The 19,050-nt window shown below is 37.3% G+C and overlaps 1 protein-coding gene across 5 annotated transcripts in view; it reads left to right on the top strand.

Moving 5' to 3' along the window:
• Nucleotides 1-19,050, top strand: part of stac (C2 and C2B_Munc13-like domain-containing protein staccato) — a 338,745-nt gene that overhangs the window by 303,146 nt on the left and 16,549 nt on the right. For all 5 annotated transcript variants that reach the window (XM_067140968.2, XM_067140967.2, XM_067140966.2 and 2 more), the window contains 2 exons: nt 2,289-2,412; nt 2,513-2,706. In XM_067140968.2, coding sequence (XP_066997069.2) covers nt 2,289-2,412; nt 2,513-2,706 — 318 coding nt within the window. The remainder of the gene's footprint in view (nt 1-2,288; nt 2,413-2,512; nt 2,707-19,050) is intronic.

Below are 19,050 nucleotides of genomic sequence, written 5' to 3'. Positions count from 1 at the left end.
GTAATAATCCCATCTTCTCCATGTGCTTTGTTATTTTTCAAAGTCTTGATGATGCCCACTGACTACTTCCACAGTTAGAGGTTCCGAGACCAGATTTTGTTTCTTGTGATTGTAGTCTGATTTCTGGGATGGTGGTTAACCTTTGATGAGCTTTACGAAGTAGATTTATGAACTCTTGTAACTTTTAAATTCATAAACATATTCACACTTTATATGAGAGATGACAAATGAGAGATGACTCTTGTTTAGAAACACAGCATAATGATGATAAATGAAGAAATAAAGAAAGAGAAGTGGAAGCAGAGGCTGGCTATATCACAAGATCCCATATGCACACCTGAAGTCATTTGATTTAACAGTTTTATACTTTATGCCACTATTTTATGCAACAACTATTGTGAAAAGAAGCAACCAATAATATTTCTTTGAATTTAAAATTGGTGCTATTTCTCATGAAGTCACCAATAAGTCTGTTTCTGCAGCACTTGCAGCCTGGTAATACTTTGACAATGTCAATATTTGCGATGAACTTGTTGATAAGGTGAGGCAAAGCACTTTGTGGGAGGATATGCTAGTCTTGATGTTATTTTGGAGATGGCCTTAAGCCAAGTAAATGCACAGGCATAGTATTTTGTTGCTGTCTGTAACCCCACCACTGTGCCTTAATGTAATGAAAGTTCTCCAGGTTCCAATACATATTTTCAAGACACCTGGGATGATGAGTGCCTGTGATGGAACTTGGCTGCTATCTAGGGATAAAGAAAAAGGTCTCCTCGGTGGAATGCAAGAATCAGTACATGGTTTTAATTTATGTCTATTTTGTGTAAGCATTGCATTTTGTGTTTGGTTTAAGCATTGTGATTTTTCATTTGTTGTATTTAATATATTATGTACTGTTTAACTTTTCAATTAAAAGTGCATGCATATCTATTAATGCAAATATTTATATCTTATCAGTATTCCATTATTTCTACACAGCATTAAGATTTACTTATAAGAAACCTGTGCTTATACATTAGAGTCCCACAAACTCAACCTAATGTGGACCGAGAAGGTGTCTATTTTCAATGTGACGAGATTTATGGAATAAGGGGTGGGTTATTTATATCTCATGATATTTTACTGTGTATTACTCTAATAAATGTTCTAGCAAAAAACAGGACACAGAAATGTAGAACAGAATCTAAAATAAATGTTAAAAATTAAGGAAGAAACATACAAAACTAAAGAAATGACTAGCTCTTTGTAGAAAAAAAAGTCATCTTCGTACAGCTTCACGATGTAGACGATGGAAAAACAAAATGTCCATAACAGATAAACCTTGCTCCTCCATGTTAAAGAGCATTCCTTCAGCAGCCTGCAGTCCTTCATTGAGTCATTTTTTAACTTTTACATTGTCCTCCATCTCTTCATCTTCTTATTAATCTTTGCTTTAATTTTCATTCTCTTTTACTAGTGCAACTATTTCACTGTCTAAAAGTTCACAATTTTCATCCTACCCCATACATTCTCCAACATCACCACCAGTAACATCTTCACAGCCTGGAATTTTCATCAATAAGTCCACAATTTCAAAATTTTCTGTTTCTTCCCTGCTTTCTCTGAAAGTAGCTTCCTGAATGGTCTAGCAACTTTCCTCAGGAATGAACAAGGCTTATGCTAGATTTCATTCCAAGATTAAAGTATCCACTGCACTATGTCCAACATGTCTATTTTCTTTAGCTTATCAATCATTTCATATCCTTCCTCCATGGCTAAGAGAAGAAAGTAGTTGACGTCTATATCTCTTCTTTAGTGCTTCCAAAATGCCCTGGTCCATTGATCAACATATTGAAGTCAAGTTATGAGGGACAAACATGGCTACTGATTTACCAAAAGGTAGACTGTTAAAATGTTTTTCCAATGTTTTTATTGTTTACTGTATTCTAGTGATTAAAATAACAACAACAATTAGTGCTTGCCGTTTTTTCATGTTATATGGAATGTCTGGTTATTGGAAGTAGAAGTTAGTGGGATTCTACTGTATTGCACATTTACCGAAAAATTTCACTAGCCACCACTGAAGATAAGTACAAATATTTGTCCTTGTGGCAGCCTCCGCATGGGGGAAGTTGTTGTAGTAGTAATAATAATAATAATAATAATAATAATAATAATAATAATAATGATAATAATAATAATGATAATAATAATAATGATAATAATATCTTCCTTTTAGGCAAGATATTCTAAATGGAAAAGAGAACTGCTGAATTTTACCATTAAATATATTAAATTCTTTGTTTCAGGTTCTTGTGATCCTTATGTGAAAATTAGTCTTCTCCCAGCAGACAGGTTCATTAATGTTCAAACACCAAGAACAAAGACTCATAAACGAACTCTCTTTCCGCTGTTTGATGAGTCCTTTACATTGTAAGATTTCATTATTCTTACTGTTATTATACATACCTGATTGATTCTACACCATGCTCTTTACTTGGAATTTTAAATTATCTCATCTGTTTTTTCACAGTAATTTAACTCCTGAGCAGCAAGAAATTCAAAATGGTTTGGTGTTGTTCACCATCAAAGACCAAGACTTCTTAGGAAATGAATTCATTGCAGAAGCATACATGTCATTTGCAGATGTAATAAAGACTGAAATGACAACTGGATTGGAGGAACTGGAGCAAGTTCATTTGAAGCTCAGCCGTCCAGGAAAATTAGGTAAGCCAGATCAGTAAATTAGAACTATTAATGATTGTTGTATTAAAAGGCCCAATTGCTTGGTTGTGATCAACTGGTGTTATGCATTGAGGGTGAACTCAACACACAGGAAAAAATTCTGTTGCCTTATCGTCTTGCAAAGTCGGTCACAATTCCTGGCCAGAGAGAGAGCATTGCCCTCTAGGTGGCCCACTTTTAGAATGTATTGCAATTGTTGGAAGGTTAAACAAATAACACGATTAAATTCACCACAAACTATTAGTATACTTTTTACACACCCAATGTTTGCCACCTATTATGAAATTACCGTAAAATACTGTGAAACCTGACCACAACAGCACCTCTACACAGCAGAAACCTGAGCTTAATAGAAAAATTCCATGGTTCCATGATTTTTATGCTAAAGTATGTATGAAATGACCTTTACTTGCTGGGCTGAGTAGCTCAGATGGTAGAGTGCTAGCCTTCTGGGCCCAATTTAGCAGGCTTGATCATGGCTCAGTTGAGTGGTATTTGAAGGTGCTAAAATATGTCAGCCTTATGTTGATAGATTTACTGGCATGTACAGTAAAAGAACTCCTGCAGAACCAGATTCCAGCACCTCAGCATTTAAAAAAATTGTAAAAGTAGTTGGTGGGATGTAAAAACAATATTATTAGAGACATGTACTTAGCAGAACCAGTTGTGTTGATAACTGAAACTCTGCCGTACTGTGTTCAACAGAAAATACAGTACAGTTTCAACAGTTCAAGTATACTGAAATGCATGAAACTCTTTGCAAAATTACTGTATGATTTTTGCAGTAAGCTTCACTGCAAGAAACTTGTGATAATATAGTATTACTTTTTATTTAAGGGCTTTAATTAGGGTCCCTATCTGGTCAGCCAATTTCCGCCACTTATCTGGGAGCAAATACTATATAACTGTCCTTTAACTATTCTGCAAAAGAATCCCTTCATATTCATTAGCGAGTGATAAGATAAAGCATAAAAATGCATTGTTCTCTGGTTGATAAATTCTTAAAATAGTTTATCTGTAAGTTTGACTTGCTTACTTACAAGATAATACATATCGTCCTGACTGTGGCAAACTAGCGAATGTGACAAACTAGGGAACCTGTAGTTCTAAAGTTTTTGTCTAGATTTTATGATTTATATAATGTCTACCCTCTGACAGTCTCACATCTGCAGCTTGTTCTGAATGGCTAACACATAAAGCCAATAATTAAATTTAAAAATTTATTTCACATGAGTAATTTCAACTTCTTTCAGCTCTCTCTCTTTTTTGGGACAATTTGCACATTTGTTAGTTTACCACGGGGGGGGGGAATGATATATTAAGAAATGTATTGTTCTATTCTATTAATGTAATCATACTGTCCATAGATATTGATAGCTTCAAAGAACTAAGACTTCTTTAATTTGAACACCAAGGAAAAATGATAGGGGCAAGCAGTAGTGGCAATTCCATTTTAGCTGGCTGAAACAAGGAATTATAGCAATTATTAAATCAAGCAATTTGTACAAGCCCTGTTGTCTTATTAGATAATTTTTTCCTTATTTTCTTAACAAAATTATTAGTGGAAATTTGCATAAAATGTCGTTCGTTGTGGTTAACCTGTTTGTGTAGCGCACAGGAAGCAGTAGAGACTTTTCATCTTCTGTGGGGAAGAGTAGCAGGGGAGATTTTTTGCTAAGGTCATGGGCACAGAGGTACCGTTCACCCGCCTGCCCTGCGCATTTGTCAGTTTGGCAGTCTCTTAGTGTGTAGTTAATACTAAATGATTTTTAATTGTATAATCACACCGTACTTCTATGTAATGGTAATACATGTGTAATTTTGTTCCTTTGGTGAAAGTTTATTGCATAGTATTGAATCAAAATCTCAAACTATTATGACCACAGTTAAGTTAGTAGGCTGCCAATCTTTACCTTTCTATCTAAATTTGCTCAGAGGTATATACCCCCCCCGCTATCCCACAAACCCACGTACTTTGTTGTCTGTAAAAAGAATTTTGCCCCCTACTTTTAATTTCCAATTGCCACTACTGGAGGCAAGTGAAAAATATAAATTCAACATCAAGTATATATGTTTTAATTAAGTTTTTTTTCAGGTGTATTACTTTTACTGTACGTTTTCACTTTCAGGTAGTTTATAAATTTTTACTCAAAATTAGTTTCAACAGACTGAAGAACCTAAGAGTTATAAACTATACATGAAATAGATTGTCAGCAAATTTAAAACGGGAAAAAACACAAGTTTCTGAATGTTTAAAAACAATGGTGGAAATTAAGCATTAGTAGGTCAATAGATCATTAGGTCAATGCTGGGTTTTACAAGGAAAGATAAGAAGAGAGTAGATGACATTAGATCAGTCACTAAGGTTAATGACATTCTTGATAGAATAGCCACCTTAAAATGGCAATGGGCTGGACATATTGCTCGAAGGGAAGATGACAGATGGACTAAGCTAGTGTTAGAATGGAGTCCAAGAGCTCATCAGAGACCTAGAGGAAGACCGCCAGGCAGATGGGACAAGGACATTGAGAGTAGCTGGTGCTATCTGTCAGAGAACTGCTCAAGGCTGCTCCACCTGGAGAGTTCTGCTAAAGACTTACCTGAGTTCACAACTTAAAGAGGCCACATCATGTAATGATAGAACTGCTGCTGCTGCTGCTGCTGCTGCTGCTTTTGGTGCAGTGTAAAAAAAATAAATAAAAAAAATGCTTTGGTCTGGATCGCAGAGTCCGTTATGCAGTTTTCAAAAGAAACTGTGAAGCTGCTGCTGCTGCCAAGTTGAATGGAAGTGGTTTGGTGGAGAAGAAACTGAAGGTCACACTGGGCAAAGATGTAAATGATGTAGTGTGGGACTGGTTTTTTAGTTCTGCAGCAAAAGAAAAGTGTACCAGATAACATTCTACAACAAAAAACTTGAAGTAGCAGAAAGATCAGGAAAAACAGATTTTAAGACAGCCAACAGTTCACTAGAAAGATTCAGAAAAATACTTTCTGTGGTTTTCAACAGTATTCTTGGAGAATCTGCAGATGTAAACAAGGAATTTGTGGTGGAGTGGGCTGAGGAAGTTTGTGATTTAATGGAGGGATATGAACCAAAAACATTGGAATGGTGATGACTCTGGTTTATTTTACCAGGCATTTTCTATCAAGTTCAAGAGGTAAACTTTTGAAAAGCTAGTGTGTTTGTATGTTTTATGACCAGGGAGATGTAAAAGGAAAAAAACGAAACAATCATTTACAGAAACAGCTTCCAGTAATTGGGAAGTTGAACAAAAAGGCATGGATGACTGGTTCACTAATGGTAGAATGGTTCCATGGACTTAACAAGAAGATATGGAAGCAGAATGGGTATTCTCTTTGGTCCTCAACAATGCTTCATGTTGTCCATACCTAAAACTTTTGCATGTAAAACTTGCGTGGTTTCAGCCCTACACACAAGCATTATTTAACTTATGCACCAAGGTGTAATCAAGACTAAATTACCATACCAAAAATTAGTAATGGAATGAATCGTTTCAAATATGGATTCAGCTTCCTCTTCTTCAAAACTTGCATGATCTGTTTCAATAAAGGAAGCTGTACCGAGCAAGTGGCTGTGGGGTATGGTTCACATAGCTATCAGCTTGCATTCCAAAGATAGCAAGTTTGAACCACACTGTCGACAGCCCTGAAGGTGGTTTTCCTTGGTTTCCCATTTTCGCACCAGACATATGCCAGGGATGTACCTTAATTAAGGCCACGATCGCTTCCTTCCCACTCCTAGCCCTTTTGGTGTGACGTAAAAAAATTGCTTTGGTCTGGATCGCAGAGTCCATTATGCAGTTCTCAAAAGAAACTGTGAAGCATTGTTTCAGAAAGGCAGGAATAATTGTGAATGATGAGGTACATGAAACCACTTGTATCAGCACAGTTAATTTGCAGGTTGTACTCAATCAGGCTAATTTCATAAACATCATGGCAGAAGTTTATGTGAATATTGACCTGAATGTTACGACTGAGGCTGGTTTAAGTGACTTGTATCAGCTAAATCCATAGCTAAATGGTTAGCATGCTGGCCTTTGACCATAGGGGTCCCGGGTTCGATTCTCGGCAGGGTCAGAAATTTTAACCATAATTGGTTAATTTCACTGGCATGGGGGCTGGGTGTATGTGTTGTCTTCATCCTTATTTCATCCTCATCACAACGCACAGGTCGCCTACGGGAGTCAAATCAAAAGACCTACATCTGGCAAGCCGAACTTGTCCTCGGACACTCCCGGCACTAAAAGCGATACGCCATTTCATTTTTTTTCATTGAAGACCATCGGAGAACTGATTTCTAGTAGTAGTAGTAGTAGTAGTAGTAGTAGTAGTACTGTGCTTAAATAATTCAAAACTTTCTTCACATGCACAAAATGATTTTGACTTTTCTGAATAATTAAGGGAAGCAAAATCTTTGGCAGAACACTGTGTCTGCAGTTCTATTTTCACAGTTAATTGCAGTAATTGTTTATATGCTTTAAATTTGCATATCTTGTATGCAGGTGCCAACCAGTGAACAGGTACATTGCAGCATCTTTTCTTGTGTTACAATCAATAAAGTGTAATAAGTATTATGATGTAATCTCATGTGTGATTCTTCAAGGCAATAGATGATTTCACATTACTCTAGAAACCTCCAGAACATACAATCATTATCATTGTACAGTTCCAGCTTCTTGGGTACTGTTTGAGCCTCTTTCACTTATTCCTGTCCATGTACAACTTGTCATGAAGAAAATCATCCACTGTCCATCCCCTGGTAACTAGATCAAACTTGATCATTTCCATCCATCGGGGTTTAGGTCTTCCTGCAGGTCTTTTCCCCTCCACCTGTCTTTCCAAAATTATTCAGTTTGTTCTTGTAGGCTCCATCCTCATCACATCCCCATACCACTGTAGTCTAGAGTGCTGATTCGGTCTAATACGGATGTCTTTATTCCGGCTTCTTTCCTCACCTCCTCATTTCTTAACGTGTCCAGCTTGGTCTTCTGGATGGTGGATCTAAGCAATTTCATCTCTGATGCTTGCAGTCTTGATGAATCTCTTTTTGTGAGGGTGCTCTCTTCAATACCATAGGTCAATATTGGTATGAAATAGTTGTTAAACATCATCAGTTTGGCTAGTTTTGGAATAATGTCATCCCATAAAAGTGTTCTAACTTGTTGGTAGAATTCTGATCCCTTTTGCACTCTGTAATTTCCTTTCTGACCAAATTCTGGAGATTATACTTCCAAGGTAAGGAAAACTATCCACACACTCTAGCTGGTGTTCTCCTAGTTTGACACTTGCTGGACGCCCTTCTCTGTTGACTGCCATCACCACTGTCTTGGTCTCATTGATGTTGGAGTTATATTCCTGGAACTGGGATTTTCATACGTTGAGTCTGGTCTGTACATCCTTTTCTATTTCACCCCAAATCATGATATCATCAGCAAAGGCCACTGCATTCAGTTCACCTAACTTTTCCTTAACGTTCATTATATTGTCCGTAACAGTGATGAACATTAGTGGGAACAGTGCACTTCCTTGTTGAACTCCACTCTTGGTCTCAAACCATGATGATTGAACTTCCCCAATTTGTACACAGCTAGTACAGTCTTTGTACAACATCTGAATTTTCCTTACCGGTCCTTCAAGCACATTTCTTTTGCTCAAGCACTCCCAGATCTTATCTCTTACAACACTATCACAGGCCTTTTTTATATCCAGTAATACAACGACCAGGTTCTTGCCTTTCTCCCAATACTTTTCCATCAGCATGCGGGTGCTAAAAATTAATCTATTGTTGATCTGTTACTTCTGAATCCATATTGCTCCTCTGTGTTTCAATGATGGTTCTCAATCTCCGTTGTATGATTTTCTCTAGAATTTTTAGCCCATTAGACAGCAGTGTTTTTCCTCTATAGTTGGTGGGTTTCAGACTGCTGCCTTTCTTAAACAGGGGAGTTAAACACCCTTGCGTCAATCTGCAGGTATTTTGTTGTCTGTCCATATGGCATTTAGTACTCCGTGCAGCCACTGTGTACCCTGGTTGCCTGCTGCCTTTATCATGTCTGCATTCACTTCATCTGCACCTGAAGATTTTCCTTTAGGCATATATTTTAAAGCTGTCTCAGTTTCTGTCCACGTGATGGGAGGTTCCTCATTGTTGGCTTGGATTTCCAGTTCTGTATTTTGTTCTTGAATTGGTCTATTCAGTAGGTGGCCGAAATGGTTCTTCAGGACTTTTCTCATGTCACTTTCTGTCCTAACCAGATTTCCATTTTCATCTTAAAGTGCCTTTACGGTATTCATTGGTTTCCTTTTACCTCTTAACACTATACAGTAGTTTCTTAGTGCCTCTGCTGTCTTCCTCCAGTTTCTGAGTGAATGTATTGCATGCCTTGGTCTTCTCTTCTGTGCACTGTTCTTTTAACATCCAGTTTCTTGTTTTGGTGTAATTGTTCGAGGTTTCTGATCTTTGCCTCATCTCTAGTAAGATCCGGTTTATTTTTCTCCCGATACCTTTCTTTCTGCAAGAGATTTCTTTCCCTGGTTGCTGCTCTCACTCTTTCATTCCACCATGTTGTTTCCTTCTTCCTTGTTCTCGTACTTGTCTTTCCACAAACTTCAGTTGCTTCCTTAACCAATGTGTCCCTTAGTCTGGTCCATTGTGCCTCTCCTTTTTTACTTTCATCTCTTGGTAACAGGGTTTTTATTTGGTTCTGATACTTGGTTTTCTTATCTGTTTTCTGGAGTTCCCATACTTTGATGTTTGGCATTTTTCCTGTTCTGTACATATAATTGGTATTTGGAATCTCCTTTAGAATTGAAGAAACTCGTATATTTTTTGTTTTAGGAAAATCTAATTAATGGCAGGGTGAACAGGACTGACAAAGATGAATAAGTCTGAGTGGCGTTTATAAAAGTAGGAAAGATCACAATATGAAAATAAAGTTGGAATTCAAGAGGACAAACTGGGGCAAATATTCATTTATAGGAAGGGGAGTTAGGGATTGGAATAACTTACCAAGGGAGACGTTCAATAAATTTCCAGTTTCTTTGAAATCATTTAGGAAAAGGCTAGGAAAACAACAGATAGGGAATCTGTCACCTGGGCGACTGCCCTAAATGCAGATCAGGATTGATTGAATGATTGATTGATTGATTGATTGATTGATTGATTGATTGAACAATTCACCTATCTGTGTTGGTGCGACGTAAAGCCACTAGCAAAAAAAAAATCACCCCCTTTCTCACCCCCTTATCAATGGAATATCAAAAAATCCTCCCTTAGTGAGCACCTACACTCTAATATAAATGTATCCCCAAAATTTCATTTCATTCTGTCCAGTAGTTTTGGTTCGGTGATAAGTCAGTCAGTCAGTCGGTCCATATTATTTTATATATATAGATGACTAACAAGATACCCGTGCTTTGCTACGGTATTATAATGAAATTTATAATTGAATGCTTAACGTTTTATATATAATCCGCCGAAATTCACGGTCTGACTGGTTTTCTGAGAGAATCCGTCAAAATTCTTGATCTGACTGGTTTTCTGAGAGATTACGGCAAAGTTCTTCCCATTTTTCAATCTTTTTTTTTTTTTTTTTTTCCAGCAATCGATTTTGTACTTCCCGGGCTAGGTCCATGTATTCCACCCTGTCAGTTGGGTCCCAAAATCTTTCCCATCTTTTCCTATAAGAACTTTTAATATTGATCAAATCCTTTAGGAGATCCGGCGTGGTGTCTTCTTGGGTGCCTTGGCAGTACTGAACCCGCGGCCGGACAACAATCGTAGTCATTACCCGGCCAGAACCTGTTTCCAGCACGGTCCGCACATTTGGACGACGCTCCAGATTATTATTATTATTATTATTATTATTATTATTATTATTATTATTATTATTATTATTATTGATGTTCTGGACCCCACAGCAAGATGCAAGACCGCTACTTGGCGGTAAATTACATCTGCTCCCATTATCATTACTGACAATGTGACCAGCACCATCGTCGCGCGTAGGCAAGTGTGCGAGATTTCTGGCGACACGAATGATATACTTCCATGCATTATTGACTTTATTGTAGAGGTGAGCAATTGCACGGTCAATTTCATTCCTAGCGTTTATTTCAAACGTGATTAAATGTTTATTTTTATGCCAGGAGAATCTACTGTAATCTAACTTTCTGTTCACCAAAGGAAAATATTGCTCTTGAAAACGAACCCAGGAAATTTTAAAAATGATCAGTTTATGATCGGAATAAGTACATTATGAACAGTAAAATCAATTGGTCTCAACTCCTTTTCCACCCCACTGTCGTTAAGTTGATTTACCTCCCAAAAAAAAAAAAAGCGTGTTTCTTTATCTTTACAGGAGATTCCAAATACCAGTGTTCACGTCCTTTACCTTCAGTTCTGAGATATAAGTATCCCCATAAAAATAATTCTTTTTTTAAACTTCCTTTCACACTCTCCCCCCCCCCCCCCTCCATTAAGTGAATTTTCCGGCAAAAAATACTTGTTTCTTTAATAGTAAAAGATCTTCTAAATACCAATTATCTCGACTCCATCCGTTTTTGAGATGTCCTTATAAAAGGAATTCAACTGCTTTTCTTCCCCGTCCCCAAGATGATTTCCCCCCAAAAATGCTTTTTTCTTTGTTTTTAGAGGAAATCCAAATACCAATTTTCAAGTCTGTAACAATCAACTTTAGTTTTTATTAGATGTAAGTATCATACAATTAATTCAATTAATTTTTCAGTTCTGTCACCTACCCCCCCCACCTTCATTGGATTTTCTGAGAATGTGTTTCCTAATTTTAAAGCAGATTCCATATACCAATTTTCACGTCTGAGGTAATAGTATCCTCATACAAATAATTCAACTTATTTTTCAATTCCCCCTCCCCTTTAGGGGGATTTTCGAAAGCAGAAAATACGTATTTCTTTATTTTTAAAGGAGATTCCAATTACTAAATTTCACGTCCATAACATCTTCAGCTCTTGAGATATCGGTATTCTAATTAAAAGAATTCAACCCCATTTTCAGTCACTTTTACCCCTCCACCCAAGTGTTTTTTTTCAGAAAACAAAAAATACATGTTTCTTTATTTTTAATAGAGATAAAAAGTACTATTTTTCACTTCGGTAACATGTTAAGTTTTTGAGATAGACTGTAGATATAGTCTTTCTAAAAATTCACCCCAATTTTTCACTTCTGTTTAACCCACGTTAATTGGATTTTCCAAAAAAACCCACTTGTTTCCTTTTTTTTTTTTTTATATAGGAGATCCCAAATACCAATTTTCAGGTCTGTAATATATTCCGTTTCTGAGATATACGTATCATCATTAAAGGCATTCAACCCCTTTTTCACCCCTCCTATTGGGATTTTCCAAAAACCAAAAAATACGTGTTTCCTTATTTTTGAAGGAGAATCTAAGTACCAATTTTTACATCTGTAAACTTTTTATGTTTTGAGATATAGATACACTAAATTTAAAATTTCACCCCCCTTTTCACCCTTTTAGCGGCGGAATATCCAAAAATCCTCCCTTAGCGAGCACCTACGTTGTACTATAAATGTATCCACAGAATTTCATTTCATTATGTCCAGAAGTTTTGGCTCGGCGATGATGAATCAGTCAGTCAGTCAGTCAGTCAGTCAGTCAGTCAGGACAAGTTTTTTTTATATATATACTAACAAGATACCCGTGCTTCTCTACGGTATTATACTGAAATTTAGAATTGAATGCTTATTGTTTTATATATAATACGCCGAAATTCGTGATCTGACTCGTTTTCTGAGAGAATCCGCCAAAATACGTGATCTGACTCGTTTTCTAATAGATTATGGCAAGTTTCCTCCCATTGTTCAATCTTTCTTTCCAGCAATCTTTTTCGTACTTCCCGTGCTAAGTCCAGGTATTCCACCCGGTCAGTTGGGTCCATAATCTTTGCCATCTTTTCCTATAAGCATTTTTAATATGGGTCAAATCCTTCAGGAGATCCAGCGTGGTGTCGTCTTGGGTGCCTTGGCGATACTGAACCCGCGGCCGGACTGCATTCTTAGTCATTACCCGTCCAGGAACCGTTTTCAGCGTGGTCCGCACATTTGACGACGGTCCAGAACATTATTATTATTATTATTATTATTATTATTATTATTATTATTATTATTATTATTATTATTATTATTATTATTATTATTATTATTATAGATGTTCTGGACCCCACAGCAAGATGCAAGACCGCTACTTGGCGATAAATTACATCTGCTGCCATTGTCATTGTTGAAAATGTGACCAACACCATTGTCGCGCGTAGGCAAGTGTGCTGGATTTCTGGCCATACAAATGACATACTTCCGTGCATTATTGACCTTACTATGGAGGTGAAAAATTGGACGGTCAATCTCATTCCTATCGTTTATTTCAAATGTGTTTAAATTTTTATTTATATGCCAGGAGAATCTACTGTAATCTAAGAACGTTCTCCGAAGGAAAAAATGGCTCTTGAAAACGAACCCAGGAAAGATTAAAAATGATCTGTTTATGATCACTATAAGTACATCGAAAATCTAGAGCCTGTTTTCAGTCATTCGACAGGGTCAGGAATGGAATGAATAAAGCCCCAATATAGCGGCGAAAATAGGAATTGTGCTGGCAGCCGAAACCTGTCGCACTCCTCTGAGGCTATGATTAATGGATGACAAATGAAATTAAATTATATTGGGCAGTGTTGTTGGAGTGAATGATGATGACAGGGAAAACGGGAGTATCCGGAGAAAAATTTGTCCCGCCTTTGTTTTGTCCAGCACGAATGTCACATGGAGAGACCGGGATTTGAATCACGGAACCCAGCTGTGAGAGGCCGGCGCGCTGCCGCCTGAGCAACGGAGGCTCCTTATAAATACATTATGAACAGTAAAATCAATTGGCCTTACCTCCTTTTACACCCCACCGCCGTTAAGTTTATTTAGCCAACCCCCCCCCCCCAAAAAAAAAAACCTAAAAGATGGCGTGTTTCTTTATGTTAAAGGAGATTCCAAACACTAATGTTCACGTCTATTACCTTCAGTTTTGAGATTAAAATAATTCACTTTTTTTCACTTTCACACTACTACTCCCCCCCCCCCCCTAAGTAAATTTCCGGCAAAAAGTACTTGTTTCTTTAATAGTAAAGGATCTTCTAAATACCAATTATCACGACTGTAACTCTGTAACTTATTCAGTTTTTGATTTATGTGTCCTCATGAAAGGAATTCATCTCCTTTTCACTCCCGCCCCCAAGATGATTTGCCCCCCAAAGGCATTTTTCTTTGTTTTGAAAGGAGATCCAAATACCAATTTTCATGTCTGTAGGCCCTAACAACTTTAGTTTTTAATACATGTAAGTATTCTCATACAATTAAGTCAATTAATTTTTCAATTCTTTCACCTACGTGTTTCTTTACTTTTAAAGCAGATTCCAAATATCAAATTTCATGTCTGTAACACCTTCATTTTTGAGATAACAGTAGCCTAATTAAAAGAATTCAACACCCTTTTCAGTCGCTTAACCCCCCCCCCCCTCCACCCAAGGGGTATTTCTGAAAACTAAAAATACACATTCCTTTATTTTTAATAGAGATAAAAAATACCATTCTTCACTTCTGTAACATGTTCAGTTTTTTTTTTGAGATATACTGTATAAATTCTCATTGTAAAATTTCACCCCCTTTTTAGTTCCCCTTAAGAGGAGTTTCAAAAAACAAATCACTTATGTTTCTTTACATTTACAGGAGATTCCAAATACCACTTTTTACGTCTGTATCATTCTAAGTTTCTCAGATATTCTGTAGATATAGTCTTTCAAAAAATTCACCCCAATATGTCACTCCTGTTTAACCGCCATTAACCTTTACACTGCTACGCCCGAGATATCTCGGGCGCGGTAATGCGTCATGTCCTTGCTGCGCCCGAGATATCTCGTCGGTAACTTAAGCTAAAGTTCTGAACAGGAAATATATACCTTTGGAGTTTACTTTGTTTTTCAAACTTGAGAGGCAGCAAGCTACATCTTTTAGCAGTATAATGGGCCATCAGTCAAAACGGAGACTGCATTTTAATGCTATCTACGGTCAAATATCTGAAATAATGCACTCAGCTCAGCGCGCAACCTAGGTTGGCAGTCCCGCAAAGCACCTGTATCCAGGGTTTCCAAAAATGGCTTCAAGTAGCGGACGGCGCGTTCTTTCCGAGTTCGAACTTATGGAAGCTGTGAATACCCTTGAATCGGAAGAGTACTCAGATGTCGGTGATTTGGGTAGTGATTACAGTTCTAGTGACAGTGATAGTGCTGAGCCTCAAGTACCAGCTCCACAAACCAGGAAAAGAATTCGTTCCGAACCTGATTTATTTCAATGGCGCATGGGTAATATGTTTAGTCCTGTAATACACACTTTTGATGACAGTTCATCGGGTATACCATTTGGTGTGATTCATGATGAAACAGCGGTTTTAGATGTATTTCAGTGCTTCTTTTCACAAGAAATCATGGAGCATATAGCAGTTGAAACAAACAAGTACTTTGTGTTTGTTACGCAAACAATGCCACCGTCTCCAAGTTCAAGGCTACAGAAATGGAAGGAAACCACACCTGAAGAACTGTACGTCTTTTTCGCCGTGACAATGCTTATGGCAAGAATGAAGAAACTTACAATTCTTGAATACTGGTCAACTGATCCTCTAATAATGACCCCGCAGTTCTCGGATTTCATGTCTAGAGACAGGTATCTCTTATTATTGCGGTTGTTACATTTCAATGACAACAACAGTCAGCCTGAAGGTGACCGGCTATATAAAATAAAACCTGTAATTGACCATCTCAGAAACAAATTCAGAGAAACGTTCACCCCGTTTGAAAACATTTGCATTGATGAAAGTTTGACGCTTTTCAAAGGCAGGCTTTCATTCATTCAGTTTATCCCATCTAAGAGACACAGATTTGGAATAAAGACATTTGTTATCTGCTATTGTGAGACCGGTTACGTGCTGGATTTTATTGTTTACACAGGGTCAACTACAGAAATAATTCCTGAACGTGAATTTGGGGTATCAGGTGCAGTTGTCTTGACGCTAATTGAAAGGTACTTGCAGAAAAGACATACACTGTGGATAGATAACTGGTATTCAAGTCCACAACTGTACGATCACCTACACAAAAACAAAACCAACACATGTGGTACCGTCAGGAGAAACAGGAGGGGTATGCCGAAATTTACTACAAAATTGAAGAAAGGACAAACTGAATCAAAAGCGACAGATAACATGATTGCCATCAGGTGGTTCGATCGTAGGGAGGTTTGTATGTTGACCACGCGACTTACAGACAAAATGATACCTATAGGGAAGACGGACAGACAGACAAGACTGCCTGTAGAGAAACCCCATTGCGTTGTTGAGTATAATAAGTATATGGGTCCTGTTGACCAGTCAGACATGATGATCAGTTCTATAGAATGTGTGCGGAAGTCAATGAAATGGTACCGAAAGTTCTTTTTCCACCAGCTGGACATCACTGTTCTAAATTCTCATGCCCTCTTCAATGTCAAAACAGGACAGAACATATCACTAGCAGATTTCCAGCTACAGCTTATAAGGGAACTCATCCAGAAGTACCATGTATCTAGACAAACCAGTAAAAGAGGATGTCCTACATCTGGTGACCAACCACTCAGACTAACGGAGAGACATTTCCCATCCCCTGTACAGCCTACTCCAAAGAAGAAATTTCCTACAAGATGCTGCCATGTCTGCTCCAACACAACAACTGGCGAAAAGAAGAGGCGAGAAACCCGGTACATGTGCATCAAATGTGACGTGGCCCTCTGTGTTCACCCCTGCTTCGAAATATACCACACATTAGTGAAGTTTTGAAGACGGTACATTGGAGTGTCTGTTGTAAATTATGAAACAATTTGGTGTAAATTAGGTGAGTTGATATTTTAGAACTTGGTGTTTTCACTACACTTCTTATTTTGGCCAACCCTGGCTTAAATTGAATTTTTGTTACATTACTGTAATAGTGAAATGTTCCTTGATTGCTTTTTATTATGAAATAATTAGTCATAACCGATCTATTCAAGGCGATAACCAGTGAGTACTTTGACTATTATGGACAACCCTGATTTGAAAAATAGCTAAAATCTCTCACATTCGTAACTGTTGAAAGAGTGTTGTCTAATTTGGTGAGAATTTAGCGCTTGTGCAAATGGAATATAGAATTTTTTATAGGAAAGTGTATTTTTGGCTCACATGGACAACCCTGATTTTTTGTGTTAATTTTTGTGAAAAAAAATAAAAATGAAATCTGTTCTGGAGTTATTTGCCAGTTCATGTGAAATATCTTGCACAATTTTCATATTTTTCATGTATTGTGAGGCATTTTATTTTTTAAAAATAATTCAGCACCGAGGGTTCGGATAGTCGCTCACAATATTAGCAGTGAAAAGGTTAATTGGAATTTAAAAAAAAAAACAAAAAACCGTGTTTCTTTATTTTCAAAGGAGATCCCATATACAAATTTTCAGTTCTGTAATATCTTCAGTTTCTGAGATATATGTATCCTCATTAAAGGCATTCAACCCATTATTCACCCTTTTACACCCCTCCTATTCGGATTTACAGAAAACAAAAAATACGTGTTCCTTTATTTTTAAAGGAGATTCTAAATATCAATTTTTACATGTGCAAACTTTTAAAGTTTTGAGATATAGATACACTTATTTTAAAATTTCATCCCCCTTTTCACCCCCTTAGCAACGGAATATCCAAATATCCTCTCTTAGCGAGCACCTACATCTTAATATGAATGTATCCCCAAAATTCCATTTCATTATGTCCAGTAGTTTTGGCTCGGCGATGATGAATCAGTCAGTCAGTCAGTCAGTCAGTCAGTCAGGACAAGCTATTTTATATATATAGATAAGAGTAAAGAAGTGGAATTAGAAGTAGGGCTTGTTGGGAACGATGTTATTCTGTATAGAGTAAAGTTAAAAGACTGTGAGCAACTGAAAAATGAATCGATAATGTTGTCAGATGGACAGCAGGCAATGGTATAATGATAAATGGGGTTAAAAGTCAGGTTGTGAGTTTCACAAATAGGAAGAGTCCTCTCAGTTTCAATTAGTGTGTTGGTGGGGTGAAAGTTCCTTATGGGGATCATTGTAAGTACCTAGGTGTTGACATAAGGAAATATTTTCATTGGCGTTATCACATAAATGGAATTGTAAATAAAGGGTACAAATATCTGCACATGGTTATGAGGCATTTAAGGGTTATAGTAAAGATGTAAAGGAGAGGGCATATAAGTCTCTGATAAGACCCCAACTAGAGTATGGTTCCAGGGAATGGGACCCTTACCAGGATTACTTAATTCAAGAACTGGAAAAAAATCCAAAGAAAAGCAGCTCAATTTGTTCTGGGTGATTTCTGACAGAGTAATGTTACAAAAAATGTTGCAAAGTTTGGGCTGGGAAGATTTTGGAGAAAGAAGACAAGTTGCTTGACTGGGTGGTATGTATTGCAAGTTATGAATCTCATTTTTTGGTCCATATTGAGTTTCAATATAATATTAAAATCTAGTTTTTATTTTAATTTTTTTCCCCACCTTTTCAATACAATATATTTTATTACATTAGAAATTTTACATTATTGTTAATTTCATAAATGGGACATGTTTCTACCTCATAGTATGGGCATCATCAGCCAGGTTTTTACCTCAAAATCTTGAAAATACATAGGTCGAGTGATAAGTCATACCAACTATTTTTTTCCTCGTGAACAGGAGGCAACACGGAAAATCTACGATATGCATTTGGAAATGTGCGGTATCTACTTGCATATGATGCCACTAAGTGGTGTATGTAAAGAACAGTGTGGGTCTAAGCATGCCCCCAAGTTCAGTGTGTGAGTGAGAGCATCAAAAAATGGAAGTCAACAAGCAGGAGCAACGATCGTATATTAAAATAGCAGTTCTCCGCGGAAGAAAGCATTAGGTATGCATGCCATGCCCTATAGAACAGTGACAAAGTGGGTGGAGATGTTCAAATGGGGTAGAGTATCAACTGTTGATCTGCCTCACCCAGGCCATCCAGTGTCCGTGGACAAAGATATACGGATAATGGTGATTGATCAGTGTTTTGATGAGGACAGGCACTGGACTCTAGCAAAATTGCAAGAACATACAGCAATACCAGTGGCAACAATACGGTGCATTTTACACAAGGACCTAGAAATGCATAAACTTTGTGCAAAGTGGGTGCCACGTCACTTAACT

This window comes from Anabrus simplex, chromosome 2, assembly GCF_040414725.1.
Source record: "Anabrus simplex isolate iqAnaSimp1 chromosome 2, ASM4041472v1, whole genome shotgun sequence".
NCBI lineage: Eukaryota > Metazoa > Arthropoda > Insecta > Orthoptera > Tettigoniidae > Anabrus > Anabrus simplex.
The sequence above is the reverse complement of the archived record's forward strand: the minus strand, read 5'-3'. Positions and strand labels throughout refer to the sequence as shown.